General features: G+C 38.0%; 2 protein-coding genes across 2 annotated transcripts in view; both read left to right on the top strand.

Annotated features, from left to right (window-relative positions):
- Positions 1-6,498, top strand: part of psmd5 (proteasome 26S subunit, non-ATPase 5) — a 15,079-nt gene extending 8,581 nt beyond the window's left edge. The window contains exons 8-10 of the mRNA XM_062031978.1: positions 5,231-5,340; positions 5,421-5,561; positions 5,644-6,498. Coding sequence (XP_061887962.1) covers positions 5,231-5,340; positions 5,421-5,561; positions 5,644-5,901 — 509 coding nt within the window. The 3' untranslated portion in view covers positions 5,902-6,498. The remainder of the gene's footprint in view (positions 1-5,230; positions 5,341-5,420; positions 5,562-5,643) is intronic.
- A 1,457-nt stretch (positions 6,499-7,955) lies between these two features.
- On the top strand, positions 7,956-12,959 carry timm10b (translocase of inner mitochondrial membrane 10 homolog B (yeast)). The gene is made up of 3 exons (XM_062031979.1): positions 7,956-8,253; positions 8,354-8,449; positions 12,399-12,959. The coding sequence occupies exons 1-3, from the start codon at positions 8,227-8,229 to the stop codon at positions 12,663-12,665; spliced, it is 390 nt and encodes a 129-aa protein (XP_061887963.1). The 5' UTR covers positions 7,956-8,226; the 3' UTR covers positions 12,666-12,959.
- Positions 12,960-14,023: the final 1,064 nt, after the last annotated feature.

The raw sequence follows: 14,023 nt of genomic DNA on the forward strand, positions 1-14,023 counted from the left end.
AAATCATTTTCAACCCATAATTAATTGAATGCACTACAAAGACAAGATATTTGATGTTCAAACTCATAAACTTTATTTTTTTTTGCAAATAATAATTAACTTAGAATTTCATGGCTGCAACACGTGCCAAAGTAGTTGGGAAAGGGCATGTTCACAACTGTGTTACATGGCCTTTCCTTTTAACAACACTCAGTAAACGTTTGGGAACTGAGGAGACACATTTTTTAAGCTTCTCAGGTGGAATTCTTTCCCATTCTTGCTTGATGTACAGCTTAAGTTGTTCAACAGTCCGGGGGTCTCCGTTGTAGTATTTTAGGCTTCATAATGCGCCACACATTTTCAATGGGAGACAGGTCTGGACTACAGGCAGGCCAGTCTAGTACCCGCACTCTTTTACTTTGAAGCCACGTTGATGTAACACAGTGGTTCTCAAACTTTTTTTGTCATCCCCCACTTTGGACAAGGGGGAGTTTTCAAGCCCCACCTGCCCCCATCGCCCCAACAGAACGCTAATGCCAAGCTTAACATTTTCAAATTTATCGAACATCAAGTAACATCAAGTTTTATACATTCAAACTCAATAACATAAAATAAAATCAAGTTCAATAATAAATAAAATAACTGTGCAGCTGTGGTATAACTTGCATCAAGTTCAATATCAAATAAAATAACTTGCATCAATTCAATAATAAATAAAACAAAAGTGTTATAACTTGCATCAAGTTCAATAATAAATCAAAAAAAGTGTTATAACTTGCATCAAGTTCAATAATAAATCAAAAAAAGTGTTATAACTTGCATCAAGTTCAATAATAAATCAAATAAAAGTGTTATAACTTGCATCAAGTTCAATAATAAATCAAATAACTTGCATCAAGTTCAATAATAAATAAAACAAAAGTGTTATAACTTGCATCAAGTTCAATAATAAATAAAACAAAAGTGTTATAACTTGCATTAAGTTCAATAATAAATCAAAAAAAGTGTTATAACTTGCATCAAGTTCAATAATAAATCAAATAAAAGTGTTATAACTTGCATCAAGTTCAATAATAAATAAAACAAAAGTGTTATAACTTGCATCAAGTTCAATAATAAATCAAAAAAAGTGTTATAACTTGCATCAAGTTCAATAATAAATCAAATAAGTGTTATAACTTGCATCAAGTTCAATAATAAATCAAATAGCTTGCATCAAGTTCAATAATAAATGAAAATAAAAGTGGCCACTTTGCAATCTTTGCCAAAAAAAGGAGGACAGGGCAAGTGAACATGAGTTTTACAGTACTCCAGCATTAGTGGCTGCAATGAGCCTGTTTTGCACTGCACAGCTTTTCAAATCGGGGTTGCAGGCTTGACACTGTCACTGTTAAAACCTCATTGAATACGGGGCTGAGCTGCCTTGACGCGAGTGTTTCCCGGTGAATGACACATTGTGTCCAATGCGCATTTGGCGCAACCCTCTTTATTAGAGCCTGCAGCCCGTTTCTTGACTTTGCCATGCGCGCCATCAGATCAAAAGCCCACACAGTTTTCCCATTTAAGGTCGTGTTCTTTGAGGAAACTGTCCATTATCTTGAACAGCTCATCAGCAGTGGCTCTATTTTTTATGTATTTGCAAAACAGCAAATCCTCGCACAGTGACTCGCCATTCACAAAGCTTCCGCTTAGCCCCGCCCCCATTAGTTACTGTTGCTGTCTGTCAAACTTTCGCTCCTACCTAGAAATGTAAAGCATACAGGAAAAATAAGTAATTTACATTTATCTATATAGCGGATTTCACAGACAGAATCACAAAGTGATTTCCAGTGTGTATAGAAAATGAAAGCATAGTAAAAAAAAAAAATCAAAGAATATAATAATAAAAAAATAAAAAATATCAAATTTCCTCCCGTTCCTCGCGCCCCACCTGTCATGTCTCTATTCCCCACCAGTGGGGCGCGCCCCACACTTTGAGAAACGCTGATGTAACACGTGGCTTGGCATTGTCTTGCTGAAATAAGGGGCGTCCATGGTAACGTTGCTTGGATGGCAACATATGTTGCTCCAAAACCTGTATGTACCTTTCAGCATTAATGGTGTCTTCACAGATGTGTAAGTTACCCATGTCTTTGGCACTAGAACACCCCCATACCATCACAGATACTGGCTTTTACACTTTGCGCCTATAACAATCCGAATGGTTCTTTTCCTCTTTGGTCCGGAGGACACGACGTCCACAGTTTCCAAAAACAATTTGAAATGTGGACTTGTCAGACCACAGAACACTTTTCCACTTTGTATCAGTCCATCTTAGATGAGCTCAGGTACAGCGAAGCCGACGGCGTTTCTGGGTGTTGTTGATAAACGGTTTTCGCCTTGCATAGGACAGTTTTAACTTGCACTTACAGATGTAGCGACCAACTGTAGTTACTGACAGTGGGTTTCTGAAGTGTTCCTGAGCCCATGTGGTGATATCCTTTACACACTGATGTCGCTTGTTGATGCAGTACAGCCTGAGGGATCGAAGGTCTCAGGCTTAGCTGCTTACGTGCAGTGATTTCTCCAGATTCTCTGAACCCTTGATGATATTACGGACCGTAGATGGTGAAATCCCTAAATTCCTTGCAATAGCTGGTTGAGAAAGGTGTTTCTTAAACTGTTCAACAATTTGCTCACGCATTTGTTGACAAAATGGTGACCCTCGCCCCATCCTTGTTTGTGAATGACTGAATGGAATCTACTTTTATACCCAATCATGGCACCCACCTGTTCCCAATTTGCCTGTTCACCTGTGGGATGTTCCAAATAAGTGTTTGATGAGCATTCCTCAACTTTATCAGTATTTATTGCCACCTTTACCAACTTCTTTGTCACATGTTGCTGGCATCAAATTCTAAAGTTAATGATTATTTGCAAAAAAAAAGAAAAGTTTATCAGTTTGAACATCAAATATATTGTCTTTGTAGCATATTCAACTGAATATGGGTTGAAAATGATTTGCAAATCATTGTATTCCGTTTATATTTACATCTAACACAATTTCCCAACTCATACGGAAACAGGGTTTGTATATATTCCAATAATTTCAGGTCAGCTCATCATGCCTAATCTAATATTTTTTTCCCAAGTTAAATACAGCAACTGACATTAGAACCTATAACGTTGTCTGTTTAGTGTATACACTCAGTTTATGGTTGGATGAGCAAACCAAGGAAGATTTGTGAATGTAATCTTGTTTATTAGCAATATGTTTTTTTTTAAAAAGTCACAAAAACAGGTACAATTTATTAATACATACCAGATACAAAATGAGCTGAGCAAATTTGAATGTTATCCACATTATGCACATCCAAATTCTGTTTGAGGCTTGCCCTAATTCTTTTTAGACAATTGCTCTGTCTGTTTTTCACACTTTGTGAAGATACAGCAGTAGTACTGTAGATGTTTTTATCTTTTTTCTCAATTTTAACATCTGCAAAAACCCTGCAAAATTAACTATTTAGTTTTAGCAGAGATGCTTACAGTACCTTTCACAGACTTTATATTGTTGTTCTGGTTGTTGTTACATGAAAACAGTTGATATGAAGCACGCTGCAGTTTTTGCAAGAAAATATTTACATGGTAAGTATGAAAAATGGCTGTTATGTTTGCTAATATTTTTTTCAATAGCGATTCTGGTGTAGTTAGTTTAATCCAGGGGTGGGCAATTAATTTTTACCGGGGGCCGCATGAGCTACCCGAGCACTGCTGGAGGGCCACATCGACAATATTTCAATTAAATTTTGCTCAATATTATTTTTGATATATACCGTAAGATAAATAATAATAATAATAATAATAATAGTAATACTTCAACATAGTGTGTGTAACAGCATTCCATGACTAATATATATAAATTAACATTAATAATAAATGACAGTAAAATAAGCACACAAATGACTGAGGAGTCATAGTGTAACTTTGTGTGGTGTTTGAGTTGTCCGACTTTTTGTGTGGCCTTAAACGCACCAGTGGTTTAGTGCTATGCGTGTTGGTGACAGATGACAAGTTGGTTTTGGCCTGGTTTGTACGGCAGAAAATGACTAGTTTTTCGAGATAGAATTGTTTTACTCATGTTTTTGGTGTGGTTATGTCCGAATATAAACAGTTTTGTTCAATAAAGTGATCGATATAATTCCTGTCCTCGAAGCATCTCGATAGACGTTACAATAATTGAACGGTGTTCAATTGAACGGTGTTGACGAACACCGTTAGGGCCGCTTGTTGTCACTGTCACTCAAAGTTGCATTGCAAAATTACATAGAATAAATATGTTTATTTTGTTTATAATTCAGATGGGATTTGATTTGGTGCGCGGCATATATACTTGCTGCGCGCAGCGGACGCTTGAGCAGTGCGCAATTGCGCAGGCACGCACCTTAGGTGAGGGGACGTTGCTTTGCAGTTCATGTGTTGTTGAAAACACGGCATTCCTCATCAACTTTTCTCTTTTTGGCGTCTCGGGTGTAAACCGTGCATCACTTGTCGCTGCATGTGCACGTTCACTCGCAGGTTACACACGGACACACGCCCATAAATAATACTTTTCAAAATAAAAGCAGCACAGTTGTATTGCGCGCAGGACATAGATGTTTTTTCAACTTTATTTTGTAATTGCAGTTGTTCACATTCACTCACAATCACGCATACGTCCACACGGAAGTAATACAAATAACGATTTTCAAAACAAAAGCAGCACCGTTGTATTGCACACTCGACATAGATACTTTTTAAAATGTATTTTGTAATTTATAATTGGCCTCATGCGGGCCGGACAGGGACGCACAAAGGGCCGGTTGCGGCCCGCGGGCCGCAGAATGCCCAGGTCTGGTTTAATCATTTTGTTTTCCAATGTGAGAGAGCAGTGAATGAATTTATATACTTGCAATTCATTCTGGCCCTCTGATTTTCCTTTGTCTTTGTACTTTGTTGTTCATATGGATGTGAAATGGTATTAAATTATATTCATTATGGTCTTAAAAAAGCATGTAAAAGTCCTACATTTGACTTATTGAAACCTGCAGAGACCCTGTGAATGTGAGTCAGCTGACTTCACATTATCTTCTCTCAACACCGCTTGGCCTCTTTTTTGTCTTTGTTCTTGAATGTGTGTGGCACAAAAGGCAAAGTAAAAAGCAAACCAACTGTGCAGAGTGGAATATGTTTTGTTATTAGAAATAAAACAAACTTTATGCTCCCACTGCCGCAGGGGACAGATTTAATGCGGTATTGGTAAGGATAAGCCAGCTCGCCAGCGCTGGCGCAACAGAGCTCAGAGTGCGCAGTTTGGAGGCCATATCACAACTCCTCACTCTGCAGGTATGTATAGCTCCACGTAAGAAATATATATACTGTAGTTTGAGTACTATCAATGTTGATCGCTGGTGTTCTTTTACTAGCCAGAACAACAGACAGAAGATCTGCTGGCCCTTTCGGAGTCGTGGTTCCGCCTTTTATCCAAACAGCCTGTTGACATGATTCGCACCATCAGCACTCAGCCGTTCCCAGAGCTGCACTGTGGTGCCCTGAGGGTCTTCACTGTAAGTACCTCAGCCGCTTGCATACACAATGTATTGTCCTCTTTATCCACAGCTGTCTCTTTTTTATGTACATTTCTCCAAGGCCATTGGCACTCAGCCGTGGGGTCAGAAGTTAATGATTGGCTCACCTGGTTTCATGGAGTTTATTCTGGATCGTTCTTCTGGTCAAAGCAAAGAGGCCAAAGATGCCAAGTTTGAACTGGTGGGCTCACTTGTGAGTTCTTCGACGGCGGCGGACATACTTGGCACTCAGAATTACATCTCTCTCAAGGCCTATCTGAAAGAGGGACCCTACTATGTGTCGGCAGTGGCCGCAGTGGGCACAGAAGGAGCAGACTGAGTCACTTGACTTCATGCAATCATGTTTACATACAAGTGGGTTCACACATTTTCCACAGAAATACATCTAACATTGCACTTATTGAACGCATCTAGAAACAGAAAGTAAATTATTTAAATTACATTAATTTTAACATAAAGGGGCGTTACTTTACTTTAGATGTAACATTTGAAAGTAGAACTGGACATAATACCAAACCAAAAGGCACAGATTAAAGATATTTTTGCTTACATAAAATTTATTTTTATTTGTGTGTCTGTGTTTATATTCACATTTTATATATAAGAGAGTGCCATATTGGTTTAAGTGTGCTTGTTTATTTTGAGTATGTTTTTTCAGTTGCGTCTTTCGAACGCATCAAATCTTTCGAATTGCTTTCTAAAGTGAACGATGAGAACCGATTCGCAGTTGCGAGTTGTTCGTTTGGGAGACATTTTTTATGCACATGCAATTGAAGTACTGGCAATTTTTATTTACATACTGTACATGCATTTTCTTCATACTTGTGTTTTTTCTGCATTGTGAAAAAGCAATTTTTCTATGAAGTGTTTTTAAGTGAGGTAAAATTAAAAATGATTCTTGTCCGGAAAGGGTGGAGTGCATTCTCCGAGATCTTTCCCCATGTGGAGGAGTTCAAGTACCTCGGGGGTCTTGTTCACGATTGAGGAAAGAGTGCATCGTGAGATTGACAGGTGCATGCAGTGGTAAGGACCCTTCATCAGTCTGTCGTGGTGAAGAAGGAGCTGAGCCGATAGGCAAAGCTCTCAATTTACCGGTCGATCTATGTCCCTATCCTCACCTATGGTCATGAGCTTTGGGTTATGACTGAAAGGACAAGATCCTGAGTACAAGCAACCAAAATTAGTTTCCTCCGTCGGGTGTTGGGGCGCTTCCTTTAGAAAAGAGTGAGAAGCTCTGTTTTCGGGAGGAACTCAGAGTAAAGCCGCTGCTCCTGTGCATTGGAAGGAGCTAGATGAGGTGGTTTGCATCTGATCAAAATGTCCCCCGGATACCACGTCCAACCGAAAGAAAGCCTTGGGGAAGACCCAGGACACGTTGGAGAGACCATGTCTCCCAGCTGGCCTGGGAATGCCTTGGGATCCCCCTGGAATAGCTGGACGAAGTAACGAGGGAAGTCTGAGTTTCTCTGCTTAGGCTGTTGCCCCCGCAACTCGACCTCTGATAAGTGGACGAAGATGGGTGGTAAATTCAAAATAGTGACGTCACTGTCAAAGCACAGAGAAATGGCACCCCCTAATGGAATGTTAACAATAAAAACCCAAAATGTGTTATTTCAGAATAATTCCCACCATTAAAGTAATACTGGTGTGTGTTTAAATTATTGTCGTCCACATCTTTTCTAATAACTGCTATCAGTGATTGTTTCCTTGATAAAGACAAAAAACTGAAAAACACAAATAACAAGCCAGTCTTTTGAACGGCTCCTGAAGTGCAGCAAATTTAACATTCATTTTGATTGTCTTTAGTTGATTGTACGCATTTGGGTATGCGAGATGAGCCAGATGAGGTGGTTCGGGCATCTGGTCAGGATGCCACCCGAACGCCTCCCTAGGGAAGTGTTTCGGGCACGTCCGACCGGTAGTAGGCCACGGGGAAGACCCAGAACACGTTGGGAAGACTATCTCTCCCGGCTGGCCTGGGAACGCCTCAGGATCCCCCGGGAGCAGCTGGACAAAGTGGCTGGGAAGAGGGAAGTCTGGGCGTCCCTGCTTAGGCTGCTGCCCCCGCGACCCGACCTCGGATAAGCGGAAGGAGATGGATGGATGGGTATGCACCTGGGGATAGGTTGATTGGCAACACTAAATTGGCCCTATTGTGTGAATGTGAGTGTGAATGTTGTCTGTCTATCTGTGATGAGGTGGCGACTTGTCCAGGGTGTACCCCGCCTTCCGCCCATGTTCAGCTGAGATAGGCTCCAGCCCACCCTGCGACCCCGAAAGGGACAAGCGGTAGAAAATGGATGGAAGGGTTAAAAACTGTACCTTACAATACGGACAGTAGTTGCGCTTCACAGCCTCTAGAAGGAGAACCGCGCACTTCTGTCACACAGTATATAAAATACTGTCGAAGAAGAAGAACACGGAAGTTTTGATATTCAGAAACGCGGCGCCACACACGAATGTCATGCCGTCCTCTGCACAATTGATGTCTTGTTTGAATGAGGTTTGCAATGTGAATAACTCATAGGAGTCATATGTTTTACTTAATTTACCGTGGAAAAAAGTGCTGATTTCGCGAAATTAGCGAAACGCTTATGTCGGAATTAGCATTTTAGCTAACAAGCTAACTCCTATACGTCAGACGATGGATCAAGACCAACAACTGAGAAACGTAAGTCAAAATTCTACATGGTTGTTTTTGTGGAATCCAACGCAACGTCTATTTATGGTGTGTATATGCTGCTTATAATGATGGAAATGCTGTTTCGTAGCTGCGGGATTTTCTTCTGGTTTACAACCGCATGACTGAGATCTGCTTCCAGAGATGCTCCAGCAACTTTAACTACAGGAACCTCACCATGGACGAGGCAAGGACACTGGTTCTCCATGCCATTTCTGGACTATTTTATACACATAGAGCAATGCCTTGCAGTATAATTTATTGTCACATTGATAAATAAATCATCAAGATGGGCCATCCAACAGAATTGGTTCAAAGAGAGGTTGGAAATATTTTTAAAAATGTTTAAGTTGTATTCTCAAACGTTGTGTGTGTATGTATGTATATATATATATATATATATATATATATATATATATATATATATATATATATATATATATATATATATATATATATATATATATATATATATATTAGGGCTGCAACTAACGGTTAATTTGATAATCGATTAATCTGTCAATTGTTACTTCGATTAATCGGATAAAAGAGACACACTACATTTCTATCCTTTCCAGTATTTTATAGGAAAAAAACAGCATACTGGCACCATACTTATTTTGATTATTGTTTCTCACCCGTTTGTACATGTTGCAGTTTATAAATAAAGGTTTATAAATTTAAAAAAAAAAAAAATGCCTCTGCGCATGCGCATAGCATAGAGCCAACGAATCGATGACTAAATTAATCGGCAACTATTTTTATAATCGATTTTAATCGATTTAATCAATTAGTTGTTGCAGCCCTAATATATATATATGTGTATATATATATATATATATATATATATATATATATATATATATATATATATATATATATATATATATATATATATATATATATTATACAATATCTGAAGTACACACTTCTGTCAACTTGTATTGTCAGATTATTTGGTAATGTTTGTCATCTCCCCAAATTTGTCACTACCGAATCATAGCCTTCAAATATGAATATAAAATATGTTACTATGTTAATATCATGATTACTTACATTGTGTAAAGATTTTACAAATAATTACTGAGGTTTTTGATGATGAAATCCATAAGAATTAATTCAACAAATGTTCTTACTTCAATATATGAAATTCTTCAAAATCCATCCATCCATCCATTTTCTGGAGCCTATCTCAGCTACAATCGGGCGGAAGGCGGGGTACACCCTGGACAAGTCAAAATCGACATACAATATTTCTTTTTAAAATGCATAACACTGATCAGATTGATTTCAGAGTTAATGATTTATGAAATTGAACATACACTTAGCCAATCAGTATCATACTATTTTAGTTGATAACGCAATATACTTTCTTTTCTTTGCAAACACCCAGTGTTTCGGTAGTGACAAAGATGTTTTGGTAGTGACCGCTATTTTGTTTAAATCAGGGGTGTCCAAAGTGCGGCTCGGGGGCCATTTGCGGCCCGCAGCTAATTGTTTACCGGCCCGCCACACATTCTGGAAATGCTATTGCAAAAATAAAAAAGAACATTAAAAAAAGTGGAATGAGGTGAAATCTAACGAGAAAAAGTTGCAACGTTGACACAAAGCTGCCATACAGGCTTTTTTTTTTTTCTTTTGTCTTTCTTTCTTTTTCTTTTTTTGCCATTGCTCAAAAAAAATAATTACAAAAAATCCATGTTATAATGAATTATTTTCAAGGCTCCAATTATTTCAAATATTTAACTTTAAAATGTTTTATGTGGTAAATATTGCAATATATTGTGTAGTTGCCATATAAAAACATCAAAGTTTTCTTTGACAAAAGCGCATAAAACAAACAAAATAATAGTTCAAACGTAAAATCGACAGATATATCTGAAGTTGATCTCGTAACTTAAGTGTTGAAAGTAAAAGAAAAACCTAATAAAAATGTATCACTTAATGAGTGGGGCACCTTTTAGATCCCAAATATATTTGGTATTGTATTTATCTTTTCACTGTGATCACTCAAAAATATTAAAGAAATAAAATCAATGGTGTCCTGCATTATTGATATTTTAGGGCTCTAATTACTAAATACTGCATATTTCAGTTTTACTATAAAAAAAACAACGTTTTTTTTTGACAGAAAAGCCATAAAACCTTATTTTTTTAAAATGTGTATTACTTTATATCAACTTGAAGTTATTATAGAGATCTACTGTAAGTGTTAAATAATTTAAAAAAATAATAATTTCACTTATTTTTAACATTTTAATGACTGAGACCCTTTATGGTCCCCGGGACCCCTAAAGGTAAAATACATTTAAAAAATCCATATATTTTGTTATGGTTTGAAAATGAAAAATATCAAAATGGCCCCCACATGCTTTAATTTTTCCGTGTGCGGCCCTCAGTGAAAAAAGTTTGGATACCCCTGGTTTAAATGGTTGTATTATATTCCCTCAAACTTATTGTTTAATATTAACATTAAACATGCTGAATGTTGGAAATATTGCAAACACTAATGTTTTGTAGTCAATAAATTTTTATTTTTTTTTGAGAAAACTGTTTGTATCAGTTGAAAATACCGTAAAACTTATAGTCCGAAAAATACGGTATTTGGTTTTGGCATGCACCGTATTTTTCGGAGTATAAGTCGCTCCGGAGTATAAGTCGCACCGGCCGAAAATGCATAATAAAGAAGGAAAAAAACATATATAAGTCGCACTGGAGTATAAGTCACGTTTTTTGGGGAAATGTATTTGATAAAACCCAAAACCAAGAATAGACATTTGAAAGGCAATTTAAAATAAATAAAGAATAGTGAACAACAGGCTGAATAAGTGTACGTTATATGACGCATAAATAACCAACTGAGAACGTGCCTGGTATGTTAACGTAACATATTATGGTAAGAGTCATTCAAATAACTATAACATATAGAACATGCTATACGTTTACAAAACAATCTGTTACTCCTAATCGCTAAATACGATTAAATCTTATACGTCTAGTCTCCTACGTGAATGAGCTAAATAATATTATTTGATATTTTACGGTAATGTGTTAATAATTTCACACATAAGTCGCTCCTGAGTATAAGTCGCACCCTTGGCCAAACTATGAAAAAAACTGTGATTTATAGTCCGAAAAATACGGTATGTGTTTTGATTCTTTCTCTCTGAACTCCACAGTTACAGCTACATAGATGGATGGACCAGCAGTACATTAAAACATGCTTATTTGCTTTAAATAGATTATTGAAACAATGATTCTTGAAAATAACACATTTTAAGACTTCCAGAACACATTATTTCAAAATTGTAGGACTAAACTACTTACTATTTAATTTTGTCACTACCAAAATGATCATGTCATATTTATTAATTAACATATATTTCGGGCGTTAGAATTGTAGCTAATTTTGACCATAACTGAATAATGCTGGCAAGCATATGGCTAGCAAACACATATTTTAAGAGTTGAACACGCATAAAAACATATGTTGCAAAAAAGTTGAAAACGTTTACATAACTGAAGAGAATATGTGTTCGGTAGTGACAGTTTTTAAAGGTACACACTGATTTCAAAACTTTGGAACACATTTATTTAAAAACTATTTCCTATGCAACAATGAGGCGGATAAATGAAATGTCACTTCCTGGTCAAAAATGTAGGAGTGTGGCCTAAATTTAGAATCAGCCATGCCTTTAAAACTCGTGTTTCACTAGTGACAAACTAGGGACATGATTTTTTTGAATGCAGTTTTTTTTTTTTTAATTAAACCTACAATTAATCTCTCTTTCAACCTCTGTTTAAACTTAATCATAAAGAGCTTTTAAATTATACAATCGAAACAAATCCAAACAATGTTTTAAGCAGTACTTTTATAAATTGAAATTTAGGGGTTATGTTGGGGCACAGCTACTTCTCAATAGAAAGTACTCTATAAAAGATGATTTTGTATTTATCTATCTTATTATTATTCCAATTAATGCCTTGGGTTGAAACAAATCATAATATAAACTAAGTAAAATGCATGTTTGAATACTTAAGTGTTTTATTAAATCCTTTTTTTTTTTGGTCAAGGGACCGCTCTTTGCTTTAATTCGGTAGAATGCCCCATTTATAACAGAGACTTTTTTTTTTAGGAGCGCTGTGTGGACAGATGTGCAGGGAAGCTGATCCGCTCGAACCACCGCCTGATGGCCACCTACGTGCAGCTGATGCCCCGGCTCGTGCAGCGGCGAATGGAGGAGATGGAGAGCAAGGCTGCTGCGAATAGGGCGGCAGAAGCAGCCGGTTCTCTCGCAAGCACATCCGAAACCTCAGTTAGCACAATCCCACCGCCTCAAGAACCGCTGTTGTTACCTCAGCCAGTGACTGATGATATCCACACATCACCGACTGAGACATAAAGGCTCACGACGTCTGCTTCCCTAAGATGGCAGCAAACTCCTTTTGTAGCCGACGTCCCAGTAGGTGGCACACAAGTGGAACAACTTAACAGAACAGGATGCATTTTTTTTTGTCACAAAAGTCAACAGTTGACTGGGAAATGCCTTGTGGGATGCATTGTGGTTGTCAAAACCTTGCATTGGTGGTTTAAATGTACAGTACAAAAGGTGCTGTCTCACCAGTTTATGGAAGTGAGTTATTTAGCGCATGTTCCAAACTGTAAAATAAAACTGTGGCTTGGTTGCAACCCCTGAGACTGGACTTTCAGACTAAATTGACAGGCAACAAGTTTTTCACACCTGGATTTGGGGATCCTCTGCCATTCTTCCTTGCAGATACTCTACAGTTCTGTCAGGTTGGATGGTGAACATTGGTGGACAGCCATTTTCAGGTATCTCCAAAGATGCTCAATAGGGTTTAGGTAAGGGCTCTGGCTGGGCCAGTCAAAACTGGTCACAAAGTTATTCCGAAGCCACTCTCGTTATTGTAGCTGTGTGCTTAGGGTCAATGTCTTGTTGGAAGGTGAACCTTTGGCCCAGTTAGTGCTCTTGAGCACTCCCGAAGAGGTTTTCTTCCAGGATGTCTCTGTACTTGGCCACATTCATCTTTTCCTTCAATTGCCACCAGTCGTCCTACAGTATCTCTGCAGCTGAAAAACACCCCCATAGCATGATGCTGCCACCACAATGTTTTACTGTTGGAATTGAATTGGGCAGGTGATGGAGTAGTGCCCTTTTTTCCCCCTACATATAATGCTTAGAATTTAAGTCTTGGTCTCATCAGACCAGATAATCCTCTTTCTCATAGTCTGGGAGTCCTCCATGTGTTTTTGGCAAACTATGCAGGCTTTCATATGTCTTGCACTGAGGAGAAGCTTCCGTCAAGCCACTCTGCCATAAAGCCCTGAATAGTGGAAAACAGCAGTGATAGTTGACATTGAGGAACATTCTCCCATCTCCTTACTGCATCTCTGGAGCTCAGCCACAGTGATCTTTTGGCTCTTCTCCCACGATTGCTCAGTTTGGCTGGATGGCCAGGTCTACGAAGCGTTGTGGTTGTCCCAAACGTATTCCATATAAGGATTATAGAAGCCACTGTCCTATTAGAACTTTGAGTGCTGCAGAAATTATTTTGTAACCTTGGCCAGATCACTGCCTTGCCACAATCCTGTCTCCAAGCTCCTTGGGCGGTTCCTTTGACCCCATGATTCTCATATGCTCTGACATGCCCTATGAGCTGTAAGGTCTTGTATAATAATAATAATAATTGATTAGATTTATATAGCGCTTCACAGAGTAGTGAGAACCCATCATTCATT

The sequence above is a fragment of the Entelurus aequoreus genome, linkage group LG21, assembly GCF_033978785.1.
Source record: "Entelurus aequoreus isolate RoL-2023_Sb linkage group LG21, RoL_Eaeq_v1.1, whole genome shotgun sequence".
Taxonomy (NCBI): Eukaryota; Metazoa; Chordata; class Actinopteri; order Syngnathiformes; family Syngnathidae; genus Entelurus; species Entelurus aequoreus.

Bases quoted from the DNA above. Each gene is read 5' to 3' on its own strand.
- timm10b (XM_062031979.1), top strand. From the start codon at position 8,227: ATGGATCAAGACCAACAACTGAGAAAC. The intron at 8,254-8,353 runs GTAAGTCAAAAT...GCTGTTTCGTAG, and splicing joins AAGACCAACAACTGAGAAAC to CTGCGGGATTTTCTTCTGGT. The intron at 8,450-12,398 runs GCAAGGACACTG...TTTTTTTTTTAG, and splicing joins GGAACCTCACCATGGACGAG to GAGCGCTGTGTGGACAGATG.